Below are 25011 nucleotides of genomic sequence, written 5' to 3'. Positions count from 1 at the left end.
TGATGGGTCATGTGGTGCTGGGTGAGTGAGAGAAGCACGGGGACAGGAGGAGCTGAACCAGCCAAGCCTTTAATGACCACGTGAAGCCCCTGGGCTAAGGGCACCAGGCCAGAGCCGCCCGAACGCCGTGTCCAGGCCAGGAACCCAGCCAGGCACTGGGCTCCTGCGTTCCTGTGGGAAGGGCTTTTCAAGCACATCCTGGGGTTTCTCCTAACCTTCCCTCCTGACAGCTCTTTAAGCCAGCAGTTCTCAACCCCGGCTGCTGGCGAGAGCCCCCTGGGAGATTCAGAAAGTCCCAGTGCCCGGCTGCTGGCTGCACCTGGTCAGTCACAGCGGACTCTCTGGCACAGGGCCAGCTTCTCAGGTGTTCTCAGAGGCCGAGAACCTCGGGGACTGGAGGCGTGGGAATCTCAGACGAAGCTCCACCTCCCTGGGCCGCCGGTTCTGTCTCAATGCAGGTCACACCTGAGCTCTGCCCCTCGCTCTCTCTTAACCTCGGTGGGTCTCAGCGGTCTCGCAGATAAAGCAGGAATAACGGGGGAGGGGTTGGCAGGTCCCCAGCGTGGGTTTGCTCTCACTGTGGCTAGGCCTTCCCCTTCCCATAGGTGGCGCTCTCCAAACTTTTCTAATGCCACTCCCCACAGTAAACCGCTGAGCTCTCCCAATGGATGTGTTTATAAACCGCACTCACGGGTTACTATACTAATATATTATGTATATTATCCAACATTAAACAAAAACAGAAACTTTAACGGGCTGAGATTAAAATATAAATATAAGCTCCCACATTTCCTTCCTGCTGTCCCTAGGTGTATGCACCCCGCCTTGGAGCACCCTGCTGGAGGGCCACGGAGAGGGCTGGTGGTCACCAGGGGTCAGGGGCGTGAGGCGACGGGGTGCACGTGGGACCCTGGGGAGGCTCCGGGCGGAGGTGGGGGACGCTGCTATAGCTTCGAACCGCTGGGGAAGCGGAATCTATGGGCAGCGACCGGGACACCTCGCAACTCTGTGGGATCCTTGAGGGAGGGCCCGGGCCTGGGGGACCTGGATCCCGGGGAACCTGGGCACGGGAATCCGGGGCAGAAGGACCGCGGGCGCGAACTTCGGGAGAGAGGGGACTCGGGTCTTAGAGAATCGCCGGGGCCCGGCTCCGGCAGCAGTCGCGACAGGTCATCCACTAGGTGCCACTTCTCCTGGACTTGCTGGGGGTGGGGGTTGAGCAGCAGGGTTAGGAAGAGGCGCCTCCTCTCACCAGACGGCGCAGGGAGAAGCCGGCACCGCAGTGGCAGCTCCGAGGTCCCGCCGGGCCCAGAGCTCCCACCCTACCCCGCTACAGTCACGCCCAGAGGCCCCGCCCCCATCCGGCCCGGCCCCCACCAGATGCCCTGCCCAGGCCAGGCCCCACCCAGCCAAGCCAGAGACCGCGCCCTCTCCAGAGTTCACCCCAGCCCGAGGCCGCGCCCCACCACGGTCCCACGCCAGCCTGGTCACAGAGCACGCCCCCACCAGAGTCCCGCCTCCTACCCCAGCCCAAGGACACACGTTTATTAAACCGGATCCCCAAGCCTAGAGCTGCATTCCTGTCGCCTGGCTCCCGGCCTGAGGCCAAGCCTTAGAAGCCCGTTCCCTCCCTCCACCTTCCTCGCTTTAGTCCGCAGCCTGAGGCCACACTCCTCAGGGCCTCGCCCGCAATCGGGGAACACTCCCCAGTCTAGCGGGCACTCACCCACACCAGCTGCTTCCGGAGCCCCCGGATGGCCCTCGCATTGGCCTGGGACTGGGAGACGCACACGGTCAGGACAAGGCTTTGGACAAAGGACACAAGGTCAGTCACCCTCCTCCCCCACCTCGGACTTCCTCCTCACCAGTTTTAAATGGAGGTAAACTTTTTTTTGGTGGAGGAGGTAATTAGGTCTTTTAGTGGAAGTACTGGCGATTGAACCCGGGACCCGTGCACGCTAGGCTGGCACTCTACCGCTGAGCCACGCCCTCCATCCCGCAACCCTAGTCTTTTAAAAGAGGCCTCCTGGGGTCTTCTCTCTGCCAGGCTCCCAGGCACGGCTTTCTCTCTCCCTCCTTCCACTGGTGGGTCGCTCAGCCCCTCTACTCCAAGTGGGAAGGCAATCAGTAACAGAAAGATGGCAGGGTTTCAGCGTTTCTGCTGCTTTCCCAGTGGTCCTGTGAGGTGCTGGCTTTACAGGTGAGGCCCTGAGGGGGCTACCCAGGGGACCCCCCAGGCCACCAGCCCTTGGACCGCTGCTGTGTCCCTGGTATCCCCTTGTCTGGCTCCTGGATCCCAAGACTGGCAGGGGGTGCCAAGGAAGGAAGGCCCCCCCACCCCGTGTTCCCGCCCTTGGCCCCTGCTGCCTTGAAAGGCACCTGAGCAGTACGAGGAGGGGGAAGCTGAAGGCTTGGGAGCCGAGGTAGTGAAGGATGCGCTGGCCCGGGGGCAGGAGCCGGAGGGCCACCAGCTCTGGGACCACCTGCCAGGGGGCCGAGTAGTTGGTGAAGAGGCCGCAGTCCCAGGAGGAGCGGATGCTGCAGAGAGATGATCAGAGGAGGGCTGGAGTCAGGGTCCAGGGTAGGATCAGCCAGCCTGGCAGCCTCGGTCCCTCGGCTCCCCTCACCTGCTGACCACATAGCCCAGGGGCACGGTGGCCAGGAGCAGGCCCAGGATGAGCACCAGTTGGAAGAAGAAGGTGGAGCTGGAGGCTCGGAATCGCCGAAGGGACGCCCTGGAGTTCCTCAGCAGCGTGTACTGGGGAGCGAGGGACAACACATGCGGCTGTGGGCCCAGTTTGCAGACGCCCCGGGAAGTGACTGGTGGGGCGGAAGCAGGACCCAAAGCCTGCCCTGCACACAGGTGCATCCCCCACCCCCAGAGCCCTCACCTTCTTCATGTAGAAGGTGAGGAAGATGAAGACGCTGTTGAGCAGGGGCAGCAGGGGGCAGTAGAAGAGGCCCATCCAGGTGACCGTCTGCCCCTCCACAATGTCCAGCACGTTCTTGGGTACTAGGAACTCCTCCCGGTCCAGCCAGGCCCAGAACCGGCCTGAGAACCGCTCCACCAGCAGCCTGGGGGAGGGGAGCGTCCAGGTACCCACTACCCGGGAGGAGCGCGTGGACCACCGCTCGCTCACTCACTCACATGGACACATGCGTGTAGAGCTGCTCACCCTTGGCTGCGACCCCTGGCTCCCCCCCAGACGTGCCCACGCCTCCCCACCCCGTGTCCCCAGGTGGCTCACCTCCTAGGCAGGCTGACAAGGAAGGTGACGGCCACCGTGAGGAGGAAGTTGAAGATGCTGAGTTTGTACAGCTCCTCTCCCACTGAGTTCTCCCAGCACTGGTCAGAGGGGGCGCTTGTCACCACCCTCGTTCCCCAGCCACCCCTCACCCTCCCGCTGAGGGGGTCTGTGTGGTACAGAAGCCTGGAGTCTGATATGATTGCTAAGTTAAAACCCTGGCCTCGAGGATAAGATCTGAGCAAAGAAACCCACATTCAGGGCGGCTGCCCTGCGCAGAGCAGTGTAATGCGGACGGCGCCCCCTGTAGGTGGCTGCTGGGCGGGCAGCTCTGCCCACAGCCTCTCGCAAAGGCCATGCTGGGAGAGGGACAATTAGCACAGGGAGGTGGGGTTCTGCAGAGGACAGGAGGGACAGGCCCTGGCGGAGCCCCCAGCCACCTGGTAGTCACAGGCGTTGTAGCCGTAGGACTCACAGCTGGTCCTGTTTCTGCCGACGCACAGCACGGTCTGGCCCAGTGAGAAGGAGAACATTCCCAGGCTGGCCAGCTTCAGGACCACGCACCTGGGGGCCAAGGGGTGGGGACTGCATCAGGGGGAGGGGCCAGGGGCACCTGCAGGAGATCATGCCTCTCCCGGGCCCAGCCCCCTCTAAATCCAGAACCCAGTCTCCTTCCAAAGCCGCATCCATGGCAGTTAACCAAAGTGTGTTCCCCAGAATCTTGGTCTCCAGATGATTCACAGGGGGAAGGTTCTATTTTAAAATCACTTTGGGAAACACTGCACATCCAGCCGTCCTCCCCCCACACAGAGAACATAAGGGCCTTCATATTCTTAACGCAGTTGACACCTTTCTTTCCTCTAAGGCTCGTTAATGCCCTAGTCCACTTACACTGCCCCACGTATCCCAAAAGCATGCATGCGTACTCCTGAGCGATGCGTGACCAATCACACAGGCAGGGTGGGTTAACAAAACCATCGCCTGCACGTCATGTCCCCACATGGACTTTCATTGCTGATGCGTGGCCGGAGTGTGGCTGGGGACAGTGGTTCTGTCGAGGGAGGCTGGGAGGCAGGGGTGGGTGGGGTCTTACTTTTTAATCTTTCATCCTTTTGAGCATTTTGAATTTTTTACAACGTGCTCATGCTAAAAATAAAGCTTCAGACCAAACACAGTCCACATTGGAGGGACGCTGAGTGGGCTCCAGACAAGGAAAGCCAGGCCCCGCCCAGTGAGGGGTGTGTGGCAGACGGAGAGAAGGCCTGGGCTGGAGCTGAGGGGGGGGGGTCCTGCGGGTGGGTCCAAGGCACGACCTGAGCCCTGAGAGGGGAGACAGAGCAGAGCCTGGGGGTGGAGGGGGCTTGCATCTCAATGCACCCAGCAGGCACGGTGAGCTTTCCCTGGCCGAGGCACTCGGCCTCTTCAAACCTGTTTCCTCATCTGTCCCATAGGGATGAGGGTGGTCCTGACTGCATAGGTCAGGAGGGTTGTCAAGGTGAGGAACATGGGAGGGAGCTGTGTTCCGAGGTGTGTGGCTGTGGTACCCAATGCCCCCTGGCAAGGCCAGCGCTTGGTCTGGACCACTGGCTTGCTCTGGATGGAGAGGACTGGAAAACCTTAGACTGGGACCCCCAAGACTAGGACTGGGAGCAGCTGCCTGCTTTCCTTGGCTGGGGCCCCCAGTGCCAGGTGATAACCAAGGATACAGCCCTTCTCTGCTCTCCACAAGCTCTCCCACCTGTCACCCCGAAGGTGGTGCTCACCAGATGAGGGTGAGGTTGACCTCCATGTTGGGAGGGTAGTTCTCTAGCTGGACCAGGAAAACAAACAGCAAGGGACCCAGAAAGTTGACCAGGGCGATGACCCCAGGGGGCAGGTACTGAAGCAGCAGAAACAGGGACTCCTGCGGGGAAAGGCAGGTAAGGGGATGACCATAGGCCTTAGGGTTCCCGGCAGCACCCCCATCCCCTCCGACTCCCTCAAGTGTAACTGGGGCAGGCCTGACCTCTGGAAGCCCACGGACTAGTCCCAGTGGCAGCAGAGCAGTGGTGGGGATATCAGCAGTTAGAGCCAGTCTGACCTGGTCCTGACCTTGGGCAAATTCCTTTGACCCCTCTGAGCCTCAGTTTCCTCTTCTGCAAAGTAGGACCATCCCATCTGGGCCCACAGTTCTTGCCAGAAATAAAGGCTTGTCAGTTGATACCTCCTTGTTGTCCTGCGAGTACTTGGTGGCCCAGAAGATGGCGCTGATGGCTCCAGCCACCAGAAGCCCGATGAGGACATTGACCCGCACGTAGGTGAGCAGGCGGTAGGCCCTCTGGGCCCGGGTCTGCTGCCGCACCAGCAGGAAGTGCCGCCCCTCCTCCAGCTCCACCTGGCATGGGGGCAGGGCAGAGGGGGTTGGGGCTGCCCAGGGGGAAGGGGAAGGGGAGGGTGCCGGCAGACAGCCCCAGGTAGGTGTGCATGGGGCTGTCAGGTTCTAGGCCAGGTTGGGGTGACCCTGGGCCGGGGGCAGGTGGGCTGGCTTTATCGAGAGCACCCCCAGTGCTATGCAAACTCGCACAGCCCCCGCCTCCAGCTGGAAAACCCCGGGTGCACACACACTCACTCACACATGCTCAGGCTGCATGCTCACACGCAGCCCCACGTGCTCTCACACCCAGTCACACTCACAGCACGCCTCACACTCACGCACGTCCGCACACACCTTGAACTCGTTGCTGATCTCGTGTTTCTTGATGGTGGCTGCGTCCTGCCCCTGGATACAGAAGTCCCAGGAGGAGAAGACCTTGGCACTGAGAGGCGACCTGTAGTCCTGACCAAGGAACAGCTTCTGTGGCAGCCCCTTCACCATCCTGGAGGGGGCAGGGGGCCAGGGCTCAGCCTGCGCTCAGCTGTGGGGTGGGAAGCCCCTGGCAGCCCCAGGTGCAGACTTGGCCCTGGCCTGGGTCAGGGGTGGGGATAGAGGGGTGGTCTGCAGCTGGGGATGCAGAGTTTGGGCCTTGGAACCGCCCACGAGCCTCACTGAACGGGGAGGCCAGGGCCTTCCTGCCAACTTGGGGGTTCCATGCCAGGGGAGGGGTGGTGACTGGCGGAGACTCCCTGAAAAGCAGTGGTGGCAAGGGCTCTGCTCTCACCGCTGCAGAACCCCACAGAAGCAGAGGAGCAGGCAGGCCAGTGGGCTCAGGAGGTAGGCCAGGCGGACGCTGTACGCCAAGCTGCTCTCAGGCCGCGCTCGGTACGCGCCATAGAAGAGATAGGTGTTGTTGAAGGCCTGGGGACATCACAGCGACCACTGAGCAGGAGTCCATGCAAAGCTGTGCTTTCTGTGTATTAACTCATTAACCCTCGCAATGACCTCATCAGGCAGGGAGTCAGAAGATCCTCATTTTACAGAGGCTCAGAGGGGTTAGGCAACTTGCATAAGGACACACAGCTCAGAGGAACAGCCAGGACTAGGCTACCAGAGCCCACAGAGTAATGACAGTGGCTTCCAGGAATGGGAGTAGGGTGGTGTTTATTCCAGAAGCCTGGATACTTTTCCCCTCCTGCCCTTCTTTTCCCAACCCCAGCTGAGCTCTGAGGGCTGGGGACACATGCCCATGGGCTTGGGCTGTGCACAGAAGCCTCAGTCTCTCTCTGACTCCATCATGAAGCCCAAATGTCCTTGGAGACTGGGGTCTGACCCCAAGGCCAGTTCCCCAGTCCCCCAGGCCCCCTGGTCCATGGTCAGGACAGAGCTACTCACCCTGCCAGTTAAAATATTCCAGAGTTGATTGTGGAACTTGGGAACACCAGTCTGGGACTGGAGGTCACCAGGACACTGGAGGGCTGCTGAGGGAGAGGAGGCCAATACGAAGGGGACCCCCAAGGCATAGCTGAGGTTCTGCCTCTCCCCCTTCATAGCCCCAAACCTCGGGGAGGCCTGAGCAGGACCCTGAGGGTGTGTCAGGAGGCCTGCCCTGCAGAAGGTGTGGTCAGGGAGCGAGCCCGGGCTGGACCCAAGCAGGGCAATGCCCAGGGTTGGGAAACCACGGATTGGGGCTGTCCCAACACTGTGAGCCCTGGACCAGTCCCCCAGGGTTCGGGTGGGCTCGGGGTACTATTCCTGCATGGGCCAGGCACTCACTGAAGTTCAGGGCAGGTCCTGGGTCAGGGGGGTGGAGCCAGACCAGAGGCAGCAGGACGAGGCTTGTGGTCAGAAGCAGGGTCAGCAGGTTCAGCAGCAGCAGGAAGCGAAGGAAGGTGAAGTAGGACTGAATTCCGGTGCCGAAGAGGCCTGTGGGGAGGACAGCAGGTGGGCCTGCTGATAATCCAAGGGGTGCCGGGTGTGAGGGCTGAGCAACCCAACCCAGCAGGAGATCTCGGTTTAAAGGCCACATTCTGGAAGCTTGCCTAGCAGTACTTCTAACAGCCACCAGGGGCGCCACCATCCGTCAAGGCTTGACCGGTGGTTCTGGGGTTGGAGGGGAGTTGGTGAGGATGGGGGAGTCGGTTGATGAGGGAGGGCAGAAGGGTGCAATGGCAAGGGGTATGAGCCCCTCCTGGGGATTCTAAACTGGACATTGAGACTCCAGAGGGCGAGGCGGGAAGTGGGGATTGGGGTTCGAGTCTTACCCCCAATCTCATAGAGAGCCCCCTCCCAGAGCCCACAGCCCCGGGCCAGCCGCTGTGCTGCCTCCCCTAGGCGCCGTCCTGCAGTCTCCTGCCTGCGGCGCCACTGCTGCCAGCATGAGGTCTTCACCCCCTCGGGCTCCCGCAGCTGCCTGGGATGGGGTGGTGATGGGGGCGTCCCTGAGTCACCCAGTGTGTCCACCCAGCCAGGCAGAGCTGCGACCTGGGCTGCTGGGGAGTCTGCCCACTGCTGGTGATTTCCACCCGCTGCCCCACCTAGTCCAACAGGTGCATCCTCCCCTCACCCCACTGCCCCGCCTCCGCAAAGTGCTGGTGCTCCGCTACCCACCGGATGAAGCGCTTGTCCACCATGGCGTAGGGCAACACCCGCACGGGCTCCTGGGAGGAGTGCAGTCGCTTCATCTCCTGCTCCCACAGCTCCTCACCCGCATGCTCAGGTTCTGGCTCCCCGGGGGCCTGCTCCCCCTGCACCGACCACTGCCGCAGCATCTCTGCAGTGGGGCTGAGGTGGGGGCACCCAGGCTGCACGGTCCCCCTTCTGGGAGGGAGGGGGAGTGGCTACTGGATGAGCCTCAAGGTCCTGGCCCTGGCACTGCCAAAAATGCAGAGAAAGAATCCTGTTGTAGGAGAGCTGGCTCAGTCTCCAGTCACACTGCGAAGCAACACATGGTCTCAGTTTCCCTATCTGTGAAATGGGCAGAAAGATCCAAAGGGCTGGGAAAGATGATGGGACATCACAAACAAAGCTAAGGCCAGGTGTGGCCACAGTTAAGCCCGGTGGGGCTCAAGGCCTGCCTTGCCCCACTTCCAACCAGCTACTGATGGCCTCAGGCCTTCCTGGTTACCCTTTGGTAAGAGACAATTCCACCTGCTGATTTTCCCATTAGGAAGGCCCCCCCCCCCCCCAAACCTCAACAGTTCCTAGGATTCAGCATCCTACAGTACCTCGGATCTGAACGCACCGGACCCCCTCTGTCTTCTAACTGGTGGTCCAGCTGACAGGGCTGGGTCTGCCCAGTCCTCTCAAGGAACCCAGTGAGGAGGCGTGGCTACAGCCCCAGTCGTGGGAGGGGGAAGGGACCCTCCTATCCCAGAGTAGGGGCTCTACCCCCTCCCCACCACATAGCCCCCAGCGGCTCCTCAGCCTCAATTCTCCTTTCCGCCCGCTCACGCTCCGGCCGCTACCCCCACTCTGTTCCCAGCTCACCTGGGGACCAGGGACCAAGTTCCCGGAGGAGACCCTCCTCGGACCGGCTCCCGCCACTCCCGGCGGGGCTGCGAGAGAGAGCCGAGGGGAGGGGTCACATGACAGGAACCCCAGCTCCCCCCTCGGCCGCCTCCCCCTCCACTTGTCTCTCCCCCACCCCCCGCAGTTCCTCTGCTCTCTGCTGAGGCCAGCACTTCCTGCGGGGGCGCGGGGCCCCGGCGGGCAGGTGAGAAGCGCGGCGGGCCTGCGCTCCCGGAGGGCAGCCGGGCGCGCGCTGGGCGGGGGCCGGGCCCTTCCCCGCCCCGCGGGAATCCGGGCCGGCGGCGCCGCGTGGGGCCGGGGGGGCGCAGGCCTCGGCCCTTATCCGCCCGTAGCTCCGGCTCGGCTCCGCTCGGCTCGGCGGGCGCCGTGGTGATTTAAGCGGCGGGCGCCATCACCGCCGGCGGCTGGGTTTCCAGAAGCCCTAGGCGTTCTTTCTCAACTTCCCGCCTCTGTTACCGGCGCGTAATCCGAGGCCGGGCCTCGCGCCTGGCGAATAGGAAGCGCTCAGGCTTCGGCTCCGCTCGGGCCCCGCCCAGGCGAGTTGGCCTTTTCTCACTCCCGCGACCTCTGGGCAGCCCCGCGGTCCTGCCCTTACCCCTACCCGCCTCCTTGAGGGCCCCATCCTCTCTAGCCGAGCTCCACGGGTTTTTCTGTCTCCCGGCTTGGTCCCCTTCCTGGTTTTCCAGACCCGTCCTCTATGCCAGACCCCAAGCTGGGTGGTGCTGGGCACAGAGTGGGCACAGAGAGTGGGCAGGGGAGGGAGGACAGACTGGCCAATGCACTTGTCAATAGGAAATGGCAAATGCCCTAACAGGGTTGAATCCCAGAAGGCTCCCTAGAGGAGGTGACCTTCAGGATGGGCCTGGGGTCATGCAAGTACAGCATGGCTGGAGCATGGGTGTGCAGGGGAGGGAGGAGTAGTGGGGGTTTGAGGAGTAGAGGCAAAGGCCAGACAGGTCTGGTTCCCCAGGCTGAGGCGCCTTGTGCCAAGATCTGACCCGAGTGACGACTCGTCATTTGGACATCCCGGCTTGGCCCACCTGTCCTCCGCAGGCGGACCTTCTCCTTCCTTTCCGCCTTCCACCTCACCTTCACCCTGCCCACCTCTTAAGGCTTCTCCCTACCAGTGATGGCCCCTTCACTGTCCAAGTTCCACCTATTTTCTCAAACTCAAAGGAGCCTCTCCTCTGGCCTTCTCAAAGTCAGGTTTCTCGGCAGAGCTCCTAGGTGGACAGGACTCAGGCCCTAGGGCACGACACTCTGGAGGCTGACTGACCTCAGTCTGTTTCCTCGTCTGTGAAATAGGGTCGATGGTAACCCTGTTCTGGGCTTGTGGGAAACAACTGAGCAAACGGCAGTGGGAACAGCCCCAACGTGTCTCCCCTCCTCTCCACTTAGCACAGGAAGTGTGCCAGAACGCCAGAGCGATAAACAGCAGAGGCCACTCCCACCAGGTCCGAAGGGCGGAGATTCTGCCCCCTCCCCCAAGACCGGTTCCACCAGCCGGCTCCGGGGGTTTGTCACCGGAGGTTGTCCTGGAGGAAGGGGTTACCCAATCTGGTGTTGCAAGGCCCGCTGCATCAGTGTGGCTTTGCAGCGTGCTGTTATTTTGATCATCGCCCTGGGGAAGTGGGCGGGTCTGGAAGTACTGTACCCATTTGAAACTTGGGGAAACTGAGTCCCACAGAAATTGGCTTCAACCGGAGATGGGAACACATCCGGACACCTTCACCCTGCTCAAACGTCGGGGTCGGGTGAGACGAAGGGTCAGAAGTTGGCAGGGGAGAGGGCACAGTCGCCAGAGGGCTCCCTGGGGAATGGGGAGGGGGAGGAGGAGGAGGACGGGGAGGAGCCGGTCGCGCCCGCGGACGGATCCGGGTCATGTGACCTGCCTGGGGCCGGCCACCACGTGGTCCAGGCTGGGCGGTGCAGCTCCCTCTGGCCCCCTCTAGGCCTGCGATGGCCACATGTTGTCCCCTGGGCCCTTGGTCACTCCCTCTCTCTGACCTTGAGACCTCTCCCCGAGCTGGTGGAGCGCAGACAGTTCCCGGCGACCTGCTCTGGGGACAGGTGAGCGTCTCACAGGGCCCCTCCTCCCTGGCGCCTCCCAGGTGAGCGGCCAGGATGCCAGTGCCAGTTGGGCAGGGCACAGTTCCGGGGCTTGGAGGCGCGCCTGTGTCCTCCCAGTCCCATCTAGTTCCCCTGTGCCCACCAGTTCACCCCCTTCGAATTCCTTTGGCTGGATTCTCCGGGATCTCCTAGGGTTTGAGCAGGGCAGGGGGACCTGCTGATCCCAGCCCACCCTAGCTGGCTGGCGGCATCAGGGGAGAGGGCCGTGGTGTGTGTCGGGACTGGGATGGGCAGGGGAGTGGAGGCCTAATTCCACAGGTAGGTACCACTGGCTGAAAATGGGGGAGTGGGAGACTGGCAGGTGAGGGGTCCAAGGCTTCTCCGAGTTACTGCGGCCCTGGGTTCCGAGGCTGGGCTGTGGCTCTTCCTGAGCCGTAGCTGTTCCCAGAGGACTCGCTTCTGGTTGGGGTAGGGTTTCCGGAAACGGGCTCCACCCTGCCCCTCCCCAGCTTGCAGGGCTCAGGAATGGTGCACCCCGGAAACTGCTGCACCGTCTGTAGGGGCCTGGGGCAGGGTGCTGGGTGCTGGGTGCCAGGGCTCTGGGTACCAGCCGGGCAGAAGTCCTCAGCTGTGCCCAGATGCCGGCGCCCAGGTGAACCCTCATCCCCTAGGCGCCCTCTGAGCGCCTCCCATCTCCCGGCCCCTCCCTCCTAGAGAAGGAGCGTGTGGGAGAGGGCTGCGGTCTGCACTTGGGGGGGGCCTGTCTTTCTAGAAAGGAATTCCAGCTGTAGGGACTGGACTGAGGGGCACACCCTCGGCTCCACCTCCAGCCACTTCCCCTTTCTGGCGGAGTCACCTCTGACCCCTCTCTCGGCTGGTTTCTCCACACTGTGCTCCTGTGGGAGGGAAGAGGAGGGGCTCCGATTGTTTGGGGCCTGGGCTCAGAGACTGGGCACCGCTAAGTGGGCCCAGCCCTACTGGGATCTGCTCTGTCCAGGCACCCCGGCCTTGCCCGCAGAAGCACCTTGAGCTAAACCAACTTTTCTGAGTGCTGAGTTCCTGTGGGTGAGGGGCAGGGCGGGGGGGGGGTGTGTGTGTGTGACTGGGCGGGCTGGGGCTGGGCCCAGTCGTGCTGGGACTGGGCCCTGCGCAGTCAGCTGGTGGTTGGGAGTCTGTTGCTCCCGCCCTGCTCCTACGGGTGAAGAGCCCGGACAAGGCCGCCCTGGCTCAGTTGTCCTGGTGATGGCAGGGCCTGGACAAAGGCTGCTTGTTTGATGCCCAGCCCCCCTGCCCCCAGCTAGCTGCCCTGGCCGTCCTGGGGTGAAGGAATGTGGGGGAGTCTCTCAGGAGGGCTGTTGACCTTAATGCAGTCGCCCAGTGTGGCCTAGCGTTGCATAGAGTGACCGCTGTGGGGGGGGTGCAGGGTGGGGCACAGCCCAGGAGGCCATCCTGTCTGCTGCTCTGTCTGGGGCTGGTGTGGCGAGAGGGGTGGGGGCCCAGGCCGCCGGCTGCCTGTGGGATTTCCTCTGGGAGGAAGTGCTGGGGGGTCACGGGGTGGGCGCAGGGAAGGTGTCAGCTGCCCTGACCTTTCTCACTAAAAGGGTGGCATCCCTGGGGCAGAACCCGAGGAACGGAGGGACCATATCCACAGGCACCCCACCTGCTCCCCATCTTTCAGGGACTGACAGTGGGGAACTGCCCAGAACCCCCTCCTTTCCTCACCCCCTCCCTCCTCCTCCCCCAGTGGTGGAACAGGCTCCCCCCCAGTCCATTCTGGCCTGAGGTTTATCTGGGGCCACTCACTTGACCACGTGTTTGGTGGGTGGGGGCAGGGCGGGGGCACAGGCAGCCTAGGGAGTAGTGCCTCCCACGGTCCCCAGGGAGCGGGTCGCGGGTCGCTGGGCGAGGTGCCAGGCATTGAGGGCTAACTTTGGTGTCACGCTTCCTGTCTCATCAGATGTGTAGCAGGAAGCCCTGGAGGCCATGCTCAGGCTCTGAACTGCCCTAGGTCTGTAGGCCGGCTGGGCATGAGCCGCAGATATGGCCCAGCCGCCGGTCTTTGTCCTCAGTGTCCCTGAGACCCCAGATGACCCAGAGGGGTAAGTGCTCTGGGGTGGGACTGGGGACTGGGATGCATCACCCCTGGGGGGAGGCAGTCTGGACCACAGCCCTTTGGAGAGGGTGGGCTACTGGGACGAGGGCTGGGTTGGTCACAGCCTGAGCTCCAGCCCCCATCCTTATCCCAGCAGCCAGGAGCCCAGCCCCTACGATGAGAGCGAGGTGCATGACTCCTTCTACCAGCTCATCCAGGAGCAGAGCCGGTGGGCGGCCGAGGAGGGGCTGGAGCTGCAGCAAAGGGAGCCGGGGCCTGGAGCCCTGGGGGCTTTAGGTGAGCCCGGGCCCAGGTGGGGTGCTGGGATGGTGTGGGCAGGACACTGAGCCTCTCAGCCTCCCGGGAAGCCCCTCCCTGCAGCCTGTGGGGGAGGGGGGGAGGTCGCCAGTCAGCAGCGTCTGTAGATCTCTGGACAAGTCTATCTTGCTTGGCAGGCGATGACCACCAGGCTCTCCTGGGGCCCGAGGGTGTCCCCGTCCATAGCATGGCCACGCTCCGCATCCTGGCCAGCATGCCCAGCCGCACCATTGGTGAGTGGGACCCTCTGCCTTCGGACCCTGGGTGGGGCGGGGGTTTCAGGCTGGGGGCCCATTCGGCTCCCACCCACCCTGGCTGCTGCCTGCAGGCCCAGCATGGCCCCAGGCAGTCTCGCCGGGTTCTAAAAATGACTCAGAGTCGTCATGGGGATAAAAATAGGCTCCTGGAAACCCAGTGGTGGTGGAGGTCTCTTGTCAAAGGACTTTCCTGGGTCCTGGGAAGGGGCGGAAGGTGGCCCCTGCCTCCACGGGAGGGGCGCACCCCCTGACCAGCTGCCTCCCCAGGCCGGAGCCGCGGCGCCATCCTCTCCCAGCTCTACAACCGCACGGTGCGGCTGCGCCGCCGGGCTGCCCGCCGGCCCCAGCTCAGGGACGTGGGCCGCTCCGCCCGGCCCAGCCTCCGCCTGTACGACCTGGAGCTGGACCCCCTGGTCCTGGAGGAGGAGGGTGAGTGAGCAGGGCCGCAGCCTCGGTGGGGAGGGGGGTCAGGCTGGTGGGGGTGGGGCGCTGGCAGCAGACCCAGGGCCCCTTCTCCAATGGGCTGCCTGAAGGCCCCCAGCCATGAGGTCCCTTGGCAGGGGGTGTGGGAGTATCTTGGTATCCTCCTGGCCACCGAGGCAGAGAAGAGGGGGCCTTCGGGCTGCAGTGTTTGGCTCATGCAGGCAGGCACTCAGAACCTTAGTTCATGCGCCCCACGTCTGCTGAGCACTTGTAGTGTTGCGGGTGTTGGTCTAGGCTTTAGGATGTGTTGTTGGTAAGCAGGCCTGTTCCAGCTCTCATGCAGCTTATTGTCTGCTCGCTAAAACAGACGGGAACCAAATAAGTGAATAATGGAATGGCTAAAGCTTAGATAAAGACAGCTGAGGAAAAGTGCGCTTCGGGAAAACATTATGGAACCCATCTAGCCTAGAGGGATCCAGGGAGGCTTCCTGGAGGAAGTGACATTAGAGCAGATGAGGCATGTGCAAAGGCCCTGAGGTGGAAGCGTGCTGGTTTGTCTGAGCATCTGGAAGGCCAGCGTGGAGGGGCTGGGGAACAAGGGAGAGTGGTTGTAGGAGGGAGCAGGGCCCAGGTCACAGGCTGAGCTTCAACCAAGAGATCTCAGGCATCAGTGCCAGGGGCTTGAGTACTTCCCTGGGGCCCTGCCTCTGTTTCCTCCCCCTGTTTACCCAAGGCCCCCAGTTGGTGGGTGACAGAGCGTTTCAGGGTAGTTAAAATAGCACCGCTTTCCAGGGCAGTTGTGAAGATGAAAGGGGGGAGGACAGGGGCAGATCTCCAGGCCCCTCCTCCCCTACTCACCCCATCAGGGCTGCTATAGTGGGAAGTGGTGGGGTGTTGGGACCCCATTGCTTTTGAGTAGGTTGGGTAGGGGGGCTTAGGTGTACTGGAGGTCAGAGCAAAATGCCTGTGGGGAGTTTGGGTCCAGGAGGAGGGGGTGCTGGGCTGGGCCGCGGAGGACACTAGGAACTTGATCGTGCCCTGGGCTCCAGGCAGTGGAGGTGGGAGGGAGACAGGCATTGGAAGTGGGAGGGAGACAGCCAGTGGGGTGTGGGCCAGGTGGCAGTGAGTGACCTGGCTTTGATGGTGCGAGCAGAGAGGCGCCATCCAGGCCTGCTAGGGGGTGGGAGGGGGCTGAGGCTGTGTTTCCGTCGGGTGGACGTCAGTAGCCACAGCGGTGTAGGGAGGGACAGATGCTGTGGGGAACCCACAGAACTCCCACCTTCCCCTGCAGAGAAGCGGGTCCTCCTGGTGAAGGAGCTTCAGGGCCTGACAGTGGCCCAGCGGGACCATGTGCTCCGGGGGATGCCCCTGAGCCTGGCTGAGAAACGCTGCCTGCGGTCAGTGCCCCTCGGCCTCTTGAGGCCCCCAGACCCACTTCCTCAGCTGGGTCGGGTGGTTGGCAAGAAGGGCCCCGAGCCTGCGGTGGGTGGTCCCTGGGAGGGAGGGGGATCCCTCCCTGGTCCAGACCCTGACACTGCCTCTGCCCCCAGAGAGGAGAGCCGGACCCCGAGGGGCAAGCGGAGGGCCAGGCAGGGCGGCCGTGGGCTCCCCTCCTGCTGCAGTCAGCTCCAGGACAGCTGTGTCCTGGTAGGCACCTCCTGGGCAGCTGGGGGGGATGCTGGGGGAGGGGCCACCCTTCTTCCTCCCCATCCTGGTCCTGTTTGCAGGGTCCTCTAGCCTTCGGCCTGGCTCTGGGCTGTGAACAACCCACCTCTCCCGCCCCTGCACTCCAGGCCTGACCCCTGGGGTCTTGGCTAGGGGCTGACCCTGCTCCCAGTGCCCCTCTCAGAGTCTCACCTGAGGACTGTCCCGCCGCTGTCCCCATAGGCCTTGCACAACCTGGGGCTGGTGCTGCTCTCGGGGCTGCAGGCCCTGAAGCCTTGGCGCTATGCCCTGAAGCGGATCGGCGGCCAGTTCGGCTCCAGCGTCCTCTCCTACTTCCTCTTCCTCAAGACCCTGCTGGCCTTCAACGCCCTCCTGCTGCTGCCACTGCTGGCCTTCATCGTGGGCGTGCAGGCCGCCTTCCCGCCAGCGCCCCCGGCCTCCGTGCCCGCCTTCACGGGCCTGGAGCTCCTCACGGGTGGGGTGAGGCTTGGTGGGAGCAGGCGGGCCCCCCTCTCACCACGGCTGCCCCCTGCTCTGACCCCAGGGGCCTGCAGCCCGCCCCCCGTGCTTTCTGTGGGGCCTGGGAAGCCCCAGGGTGGCTGCAGGCCTTTGTCCACCTCCGTGCGCTTATCGCTGGCCCTGCGCTGCCCTGCCCCCTCTGCCCTTCCCCTCGCCCTGCCCTCTGGGTGCCCTCCTCTCTCTGCACCTCAGGCCTGAGGAGGGTCAGGCGCAGGGAGAGGGACAGCCCCTGACTCGGCCGGGCCGCCTCTCTGCAGGGCCGCTTCGCCCACACCGTCCTGTACTACGGCTACTACAGTAACGCCACTCTGAGCCAGCCGTGTGCCTCCCCGCCGGATGGCGGCCAGTGCCCCCCAGAGGCAGGCGGCCTGCCCTACAACATGCCCCTGGCCTACCTCTTCACCGTGGGGGTTGCTTTTTTTATCACCTGCATCACCTTGGTTTACAGGTAATAACCTTCCACCACATGACCCTGGCTCTGAGCACCACTGATCCACCCCGTGTCTGTCTATTGGTCCGTCTGTCCGTCCATCCACCATCCACGGACCCTTCCTTCCTCCTTCCCACCCACCCCCAGTTTCACCCATGCACCATCCACTCCACAAACGTTTGCTGTGCTTGGCGCAGGGCAGGAAGGTAAATGAGCGTGGTGCCTGCCCTCGGGAAGCTTGCCGTCTGTGGGAGGAGACAGGCCATCGAAGAGGCTGGGGATGTCCTGGTGTTGTGTTGCCTGGTCGTTACGGAGCACAGGAGAGGGAGTCGGACTAGCTTCTCAGGGCTGGTGACACTTGTCCCAGGGAGAGAGATTAAATAAGGGTGGGCAGAGAAAGGCCAGAGGAAGGTGTTTGGGTTATCGGGAGAGGCAGTGCAAAGGCCCTGAGGTGAGCCAGCATCTTCCGCAGCCACGACTGGGTGGGAGGCAGCTGGTCATGTTGGTGGGGACTGGCGCCTGAGCCCTCTTCTAGCCACTTGTGGCTGGTGGGCACAGTATTGGACAGGGCGGATCTGGAGTGGCCGGTGGGCCCCACCAGGAGGCCGAGACCTCTGGGCTGGAGGTGGGGCAGGGGGCGGGTGACGGGAGGCCCATCCAGCACTGGGCGGGCTCCTCCGAGTGGGTGCTGGGTTTTGGCTGCAAGGAGCATCCGAGGTGTTTTGTCTGCACCTTCCGCCCCCACTCAATCCCTGCTCGGCTCTGCTTCTCCCAGCATGTCCCGCTCTTTCGGGGAGAGCTACCGGGTGGGCAGCACCTCGGGGGTCCACGCCATCTCTGTCTTCTGCTCCTGGGACTACAAAGTGACTCAGAAGTGGGCCTCCCGTCTCCAGCACGACAACATCCGAACCCAGCTGAAGGTGAGCTGCCAGGGGGGGCCTGAGGCCACCACCGCCACCCCGGTCCTGGGGACACCAGTCCACATCTGCTCCAGTGGGCGACGGTTAGGGCTGCTCTTGGGCCCTCTCCCGGGAGTCCCTGTGTCCTCTGGCCCCCATGGGAGGAGGCCACAAGGGAGGACAAGGAGGAACAAGGTTCCGTTGTTTGTCTGAGGCCTCAGGCCTAGCAGGCAGCCGAGCTGGGCCTTGTGGAACGTTCTCTGACTTTCTGAGGTTTTATGTGCAGGGTTTGCATCAGGGAAGCTCACAGCTTTGACCTGGCTGATGGGCCCTCACTGGCCTTGGGGAGCGCCTCAGGGCTTCCGGTCAGCGAGGGGACAGCTGCCTGCAGGCAGGACACCTGGGGAGGCCGGGCGGGAGAGGCCGGGCCGGCCCTGGAGCAGGGCGGGGGACCGGCCCGGGCGCTGGGGGTGGGCGGGTGGTGACCCTACGTGTGTGTCCACTCCGCGGTCCCCGGGGCTCCTCGCGCCTGTGCCGGGGGTGGGTGACAGGCCGGCTGCTGCCCGCAGGAGCTGCTGGCCGTGTGGCAGCTGCGCCGGGGCCCTCGGAGCATGTGCTGGCGGCTGCGGCGTGTGGCCGTGCTGGGGCTCGTGTGGCTGCTGTGTCTGGGGACCACGCTGGGCTGCACCGTGGCCGTCTACAGCTTCTCGGAACTCATGATCAAGGTGCAGGGGGAGTGGGCAGCCCCCAGGGGGCTCCAGCCTGGGGGTCAGACTCCCGCTTTAGCTATTAGACGGGGACCTGGAAGGCGGCCAGGAGCCTCGAGCCCTCCCTGGAGGCCGCCTCTCTCACGGGCCTTGTTTTGGTTCTTCTCGGGCCTTGTTTTGGTTCTTCTCTGCCTGTTTCACACTCTTGTTTCTCTGTCCTTTTGTTTTTTATCTTCTCTTTTCTTCTCTGACACCTGTGTCCCGCCCTCCCCTCCTCCCCCCACCCCCTTCCTGTGCGGTTTGAACAGCGAGGCCTGGGGTGGAAGGAGGTGTGCCTGTGATCTCCACCCCCCACTTCCGCCCTGGGACCCCGCCCTGCGGCTCCCCCCGTCAGTGGACACGGCCCTGTCCCTTGGGCGCCTGTGGTGATGCTGCCCCTCCCCTGCTCTGACAGAGCCCAGGGTCCACTGAGCGGGAGGGGGCGCTGCTGGCCCTGCCCCTGGTGGTCTGCCTCCTCAACCTGGGGGCCCCCTACCTGTACCGCGGCCTGGCTGCCCTGGAGCGCCATGACTCCCCGGTGCTGGAGGTGTACGTGGCCATCTGCAGGTGAGTGGCCAGGGCAGGGGGAGGTGAGGGCTTTCTGGGGCGCACCCTCTGTCTCCCAGGCACCCTCCCTCAGCCTCCACACCGGCTCTTTTCTGTAGGAACCTCATCCTCAAGATGGTCACCCTGGGGATCCTTTGTTACCACTGGCTGGGCCGCAGGGTGGGCACCCTGCGGGACCAGGTGAGGGCCGGCCGCTGCTGGTAGGGGTGAGGCTCCCTGGGCCCCTCAGGACGGTCTGCCCTGGTCCCAGGGTGGGGCGGAGGGGGTGGCCCTCACCGGACCTTACCTGGGCTATAAGTGTACTGGAGGCCCCTCGATGGGCTGGGTGAGCTGGGTGGGGGGTTCCGGGGCCCTGGGGCTGAGACTGCGTCCGTTTCAGTGCTGGGAGAACTTTGTGGGCCAGGAGCTGTACCGGCTCATGGTGATGGACTTCCTCTTCACATTGCTGGACACACTTTTCGGGGAGCTGGTGTGGAGGTGAGGCCCCAGGGGCGGGTCCCAGCTCTCACCTCCTGGACATCTGGGCTTCCCAGCTCCGAAGGGCTCCCAGCATCCTCACCAGCGTGGTGACGAGGGTCACCTGGGTGGTTCTCGAGTCCCTGAATAGCAGGCCTTAAATCTCCACCCGTGACAGCTCCTCTGTAAGACATCACTGAACCGAGAAAAACACTTAGGACACAGGATGGAACCTATTTTTAGATCGGAAAGGAAAACAGGTTTCAAAGTGACGCATATGATACAATGTGAGTCTCGTATGATGGAAAAAGGGGTCGGAAGGAAGGATAGAAGTGGAGGGACATTTTCTGAGGGCCTCGCTGCGGCGCTCGTGTGGCGGGTGTTTTGTATTTCCTTCTCTTTGTGTTTTCTTTGAGAATGTATTAACTTCACAAGATTTTTAGAAGTAAAACGTCGGATGCCGACGTGCATGTTTACACCCGGGAGCATCTGTACGGGCTTCGAAAAAGGACAGGGACGAAGCCCGCGGCAGTGCGGACCCCTTGGGGTGGGACCCCGGCTGCCGTCTCCCCTCGACCTTGTTGGGTGCCGGGGGGCGGGGACGGGCGGGATGGTCAGCGTGGCGGGTGGGGCCCCGGGCCGGGGTGCCTGCCCTCCTGCGGACCCCGGGGGCTCCTCTGCCCCAGGCTCATCTCCGAGCGGACACTGAAGAGGAGGGGGAAGCCTGAGTTCGACATTGCTGGGAACGTCCTGGAGCTGATTTACGGGCAGACCCTGACCTGGTGAGTGTCTCCCACGTGCGTCCCGCTGCCCGGCCCTGGGGTCGCGGAGCTTCCCCCTCCCCCTCTGGGACACAGCAAGGCCCAGCCCTCCCACCCCTCAGCTCCCGGGGTCCTGTGCCTGAGCCAGGCTGTCCTAGACCAGGGCGCAGCACGGGGTCACGACCCCCGCCTCTGGACTGCAGCCCCCTCGCCTCCTCCCCCTCAGGCTCGGTGTCCTCTTCTCCCCACTCCTCCCCGCCATGCAGATCATCAAACTGCTGCTCCTCTTCTACGTCAAGAAGGTAAAGGTGCCACCTGGGCCCTGAGGAGGGCGACGGGGCCCAGGGAGCACGTGCAGCCAGGGTAGCCTCTGGGCTGACAGACGTGCAGCCCTGGGACTCTGGAACCCTCCCCTGACCTGACTGGTGCAGGGCTGGCAGCCTAGGGCCACCCTCTAGGGACAGTCCCATGGCCCCCAGGGCCAGCTGAGCCCCCTCCCCGCATCACTGCCTCCCTGCCTTCTGCAGGCAGGCAGCATCCCTGCAGGGGCCGTGGTCAGGGCTGGGCGCCTGTGTGCGTGGGCTGGGCTTAGGGTGGGGGGCTGTGAGGCGCCCCTGGTCGTCTGTCCTCAGGTCGGGGGAGGTGGGCTCGCTGTCTCAGAACCAGGTTTTTCTCCTCCTGGGTCCTTTGTTTTCGCACCTGTACATCGTGGACAGTGCTCTGGGGCACTGGGGGCACTGCCGAGACGATGATGGTAGAGCGTTGGGCTTGGGGTGTGGCCCTGCAGAGACCTTCCGTTGACATCACAAGCACTCCTAGTGTCAAGCCCTTCTGAGTACCAGTGACCCTGGATGAGAAGCCCCCCGTGTGCCTGGGTCTCCCCTCCCTAGATCAGGAGGTGGCCTGCGTGCTCCGATTCCGAGTGTCCCCCTCTCTGCCTGGCAGTCCGGGTCCCGGCGGGGAGGGGACCCGGGTCCTGTCCTGGGGCCTTGGCTCGGGCTCTGCCAGGAAGCACAGCCCACCCACTGCGGCCTCGCCCCTCTTCCTTCTGGGGGCTGCCACCAGGCCCAGTGGCGGGCGGCGGCAGGACGGTGGCTGAGCACATCCTTTGTCTCCAGACCAGCCTGATGGCCAACTGCCAGGCGCCCCGCAGGCCCTGGAAGGCTTCCCACATGAGCACCGTCTTCATCTCGCTGCTCTGCTTCCCGTCCTTCCTGGGCGCTGCCATCTTCCTCTGCTACGCTGTCTGGCAGTGAGTGGGCTCCTGGCCTCGGGGGCGTGGGGATGGGGTCGCCCCCGGGTCTAGGGAAGGGCTGCCTGCAGGGACTGTGGATGGTGGCCACGGTTTGGGTGACGTGGGGCCTCCGCTGGGGCCAACGGGTCGAGCCACCTGCCCTCTTCCCCAGGGTGAAGCCCTCGAGCATCTGCGGCCCCTTCCGGACCCTGGACACCATGTATGAGGCGGGCAAGGTGTGGGTGCGCCACCTGGAGAGGGCGGGCCCCAGGGTCTCCTGGCTGCCCTGGATCCACCGGTACCTGCTGGAAAATACCTTTCCCATCTACTTGGTGTCGGCCCTGCTGCTGTGAGTGTGGGGCTGCAGGCCGGGGTCCTAGCCTCTCCCAGCCGTGGGCTCCTGCGCGGGGCGCAGGCCGACCGCCCATCTCCCGCAGGGCCGTGATCTACCTCAACATCCAGGTGGTGAAGGGCCAGCGGAAGGTCATCTGCCTCCTCAAAGAGCAGATCAGCAACGTGAGTGCCCCTCCTGCCTCCCCCTGGGGGGCCACCGGCCGCTCACAGTCAGGCCCCTCCTCGCCTCCCCCGGACCCCGGGTGTGGAAGGGGGCTGTTTGCCAAACAATCACATCGATGGCAATGTGTAGTTTGTACTGAAAGGAGATGCAGCTGGCCTGCCCCAGCGCCCCAGCACCGCCCCTACGCCCGCTGAGAGGCAGCCCCGCCTGGCCCTGAGGGCTGTGCCCCCTCCCTGCTCAGTTACGGGGCGATCCTCCCCCCACCACCGTCACCTTGAAAACAAGTCACTGCCCCTTGGGCTGGCGTTTCCCCAGGTAGGAATGGCCTCTCACCCAGTCCCGTCCAGCAGCAGCGGGCCTCCTGTTAACACGCAGTGGGCGCTGACCTCGTCCCCGGCGCTCTGACATCACTGCCCCCACCGCTGTTTTTTCTTTTTTTTTTCACGTCCTTCGCAGTTTCTGACCTGTATACTTAACGCCTGAGCCCACTTGGGGCCAGCTGGTGCCTCTGTCCCCAGGCTGTCACACCAGGGCTGGTGGCTGCCAGACACTCTGCATTAGAAAGGACTAGGGGGTCAGCTGTGGGGTGTCAGCTGAGGCAGGACAGGGCTGGGGTGCAGCTCACGTGGGACCCTCACCACTGGCTAACTGATGCAGGGGCTCCAGGCCAGGTCTTTCCCAGCGGGAGGATCCCTTGGGGAAAGCTCCCACTTTTTCTGGGGTTATAATTAACGCAGTACAACTTAACCCATCATCTCGCCTTTCACAAACACGGGACAGGGCCCAGGCTGGGCATTTCGGCCGAGGTGGCCGCCTGTCCCAGCTGCGGGAAGTGGAATCTTGCTAACTGGCTCTTGTTCCACTGCACAGGGCTCTGGGGCCTGCGGATGCCAGAGGGGGCTGGGGGGGGAGGGGTCAGGTGGACAGCAGTGTTGGGAGGGGACCAGCTCCACCTCCCACTTCTCTGGGGGCTGAAGGACCATTCATTCCCTTGTGGCCCTCGCTGCAGGCAGTGTCCTCCCGAGGCCGAGCCCTGCCCTAGTTCTGTCTCTGGGGCTGCAGGTCTGAGCTCAGCCACCGCCCGAAGCATCTTTTCCCAGGCTTGGGCAGGCCGTCTTTCTCAGGCAGGGCGGCTTACTCAGGCACACAGCCCTGTCCCTTATACCTCCATGGGGAGGAGACATGGGGAGGTCGCTTAAGGAAGTCCCTGTGTAATTGTAAGTTCCTTAAAAATGGAAGTGGGGAGCCAGTGTCAGAGGAAGACTTGACTGGCCATCGCTGGTCTTGCAGATGGAAGGAGGCTGTGCGCCAAGGGGTGTGGCAAATTCAGAAGCAGGAAAAGGCAAGGGAAGATTCTTCCTAGAGCCTCTGGAAGGAATCAGCCCTACTGACACCTTGATTCTAGCCCAGTGAGACCCGTTTTGGACTTCTGACCTCCAGAACTGACGGATGATGAATTCATGTTGTTTTGGTCCCTAAGCTTTGTAATTGGCTGGAACAGCAGCAGAAAACGAACACAGCCCTGTGACAGACGTTTGTCCTCTTTTAGAGGGTGACTCTGAGGTCAGAGAGAAGGTAATGTGCTCAAGGCAGACTCAGTAAGTGGCAGGGCCAGTTTAAAACTGAGTCAGGCTGGCTTTGCTGCCTTCACTGTGTGGCCGATCACATTTCCCTTTTCACTGTGGCCACTAGGAAGCTTAGATGTACATTACATCTGCTCACTGCCTGGCTCTTGGTTTTACTTTCTCCTCATTTGGTGGCTCATTCCCCTTCTTTAAACTTTTTGTGCTTGTGATGTCAAATACTCTGTGAGCTACCCCAAGTGCGGTCTGGAACAGGGCAGTCCTGGACAGAAAAGACAACTTCTGTTTTCTCAGCCTTTGTGTTCTGGCATTTCTAGGAGGGGGAAGACAAAATCTTCTTAATCAACAAGCTTCAGTCTGTCTACGAGAGAAAGGAGAGGAGCAGGTGAGGGGCGTTGGAGGGGTCGGGGCCCCTCTACCCCTGGGACATGGAGACACCGTGGAGCTGGGGGGTGGGGAGGGAAGTCCCTGCCCGCTCTCCCCACCGTGTGTGGGGCGTTTGGGGAAGGAGGGAGAGGTAACGTTTGGTGAGAAAGGAAGAAGAGGACACGAAGAACTGTTGTGCAGGGGGCGGGGTGGAGCCAGGTCTCTCGTGTCCTTCCCTGCCCCTCTCTGCGGCTCTCTCTGTGTCCTCTTTGCTCCCCCATCTTGATGAGTCTGGGGGTCAGCCTCGCTGGCCTTCTCCTCAGGCTCTGCCCCTGTTTTCCCAATGGGGTGAATGCACCCTAAGAAAATGCTGCAGTGGGGCTGGGCTGCTCCAGGTCTGCGCTTCCCACCTGTTCCCTGTGGTTAAGCCCAGAGAAAGGGAGATGAATTCAGACACCCTCCTGAATGCACACAGCCCTCCTTGACCCCTGACGCGGCCAGGCGGGCGGCTGAGGTCTGCAGGCCAAGGCTCCCGGGGGCTCCCCTCCCCAGAGACATGCCCCGGGCAGCAGGAACCCACCTTGCGCACCTGACAAGACCCTTCCCCTCCAACAAAGGCCTCTGCCAGACCCTGGCACGTCTCTCCCGAGCCTTTACCCTGGGAGGCCTGGACGCAGCTCCTGAGGAAGGAAGGGCTGCCCGAGGCCCTGGCCCCTCGCTGACTTCCCTTTCCGGCAGGGTTGGTAGAACTGAGGCGGCTGCGATGCCCCCAGCCCTGTTCACAGACGACGGGGACACCTGGTAGGACAGCGCTGGGCCAGCAGCCCCGCACCTGCTCACCTGCGCTCACACAGCCCTGCGGGCACAGATGCCGACCAGCCGGAGGGTGGGGGCACTGCAGCCCACCTTAGCGGGAGCACCCAGCGGACCCTGCCCCACCCGGGACTCTGTTTATTCTGATTAAACATGGTTTGCAGAA

At 63.1% G+C, this 25011-nt stretch overlaps 2 protein-coding genes across 25 annotated transcripts in view; one reads left to right on the top strand and one right to left on the bottom strand.

Annotated features, from left to right (window-relative positions):
• The window catches only part of TMC8 (transmembrane channel like 8), a 22433-nt gene extending 11907 nt beyond the window's left edge, over nt 1–10526 (bottom strand). For 4 of the 15 annotated variants that reach the window (XR_012499669.1, XR_012499671.1, XR_012499670.1 and 1 more), the window contains exons 1-15: nt 9088–9311; nt 8209–8472; nt 7863–8011; nt 7375–7524; nt 6994–7079; nt 6383–6519; nt 5953–6100; nt 5449–5619; nt 5009–5148; nt 3686–3809; nt 3249–3346; nt 2892–3075; nt 2628–2758; nt 2380–2538; nt 1727–1805 (exon numbers count right to left, since the gene is read on the bottom strand). Coding sequence is in view for 11 of the 15 variants with exons in the window: in XM_074343793.1 (XP_074199894.1) it covers nt 2013–2538; nt 2628–2758; nt 2892–3075; nt 3249–3346; nt 3686–3809; nt 5009–5148; nt 5449–5619; nt 5953–6100; nt 6383–6519; nt 6994–7079; nt 7375–7524; nt 7863–8011; nt 8209–8369 (2205 nt within the window). In the remaining 4 variants the exon portion in view is untranslated. Of the gene's footprint in view, nt 1–53; nt 1203–1726; nt 2539–2627; nt 2759–2891; nt 3076–3248; nt 3347–3685; nt 3810–5008; nt 5149–5448; nt 5620–5952; nt 6101–6382; nt 6520–6993; nt 7552–7862; nt 8012–8208; nt 8473–8825; nt 8971–9087; nt 9314–10405 lie in introns of those variants that run through there. The other 11 variants (XM_074343798.1, XM_074343800.1, XM_074343796.1 and 8 more) reach the window with 11 other exon arrangements.
• Nucleotides 1687–25011, top strand: TMC6 (transmembrane channel like 6). Of its 10 annotated transcripts, none has more exons than XM_074343782.1 (22): nt 10696–10883; nt 11082–11199; nt 13157–13298; nt 13446–13588; nt 13747–13842; nt 14134–14295; nt 15581–15686; nt 15840–15936; nt 16177–16434; nt 16731–16921; nt 17679–17823; nt 18372–18527; nt 18964–19115; nt 19214–19295; nt 19495–19592; nt 20258–20353; nt 20559–20634; nt 21451–21584; nt 21739–21915; nt 22004–22082; nt 23984–24051; nt 24771–25011. In XM_074343782.1, the coding sequence occupies exons 3-22, from the start codon at nt 13240–13242 to the stop codon at nt 24835–24837; spliced, it is 2442 nt and encodes an 813-aa protein (XP_074199883.1). In that variant the 5' UTR covers nt 10696–10883; nt 11082–11199; nt 13157–13239; the 3' UTR covers nt 24838–25011. The 10 variants fall into 10 exon arrangements, 9 of the variants coding, with proteins under 9 accessions (XP_074199889.1, XP_074199888.1, XP_074199883.1 ...); XR_012499668.1 differs by lacking the exon at nt 10696–10883 and adding an exon at nt 23374–23658 and having other exon boundaries at nt 11033–11199; nt 24771–24811; XM_074343788.1 differs by lacking the exons at nt 10696–10883; nt 11082–11199 and adding an exon at nt 1687–1825.

The sequence above is a fragment of the Camelus bactrianus genome, chromosome 16 (assembly GCF_048773025.1).
Source record: "Camelus bactrianus isolate YW-2024 breed Bactrian camel chromosome 16, ASM4877302v1, whole genome shotgun sequence".
In the NCBI taxonomy this organism is placed as follows: domain Eukaryota; kingdom Metazoa; phylum Chordata; class Mammalia; order Artiodactyla; family Camelidae; genus Camelus; species Camelus bactrianus.
The sequence above is the reverse complement of the archived record's forward strand: the minus strand, read 5'-3'. Positions and strand labels throughout refer to the sequence as shown.

Coding starts and splice junctions, on each gene's coding strand:
- TMC6 (XM_074343788.1), top strand. CDS start 13,240: ATGGCCCAGCCGCCGGTCTTTGTCCTCAGTGTCCCTGAGACCCCAGAT. Junction 21,585..21,738: donor CTCTGCTACGCTGTCTGGCA/GTGAGTGGGCTC, acceptor CCTCTTCCCCAG/GGTGAAGCCCTCGAGCATCT. Junction 24,052..24,770: donor GAGAGAAAGGAGAGGAGCAG/GTGAGGGGCGTT, acceptor CCTTTCCGGCAG/GGTTGGTAGAACTGAGGCGG.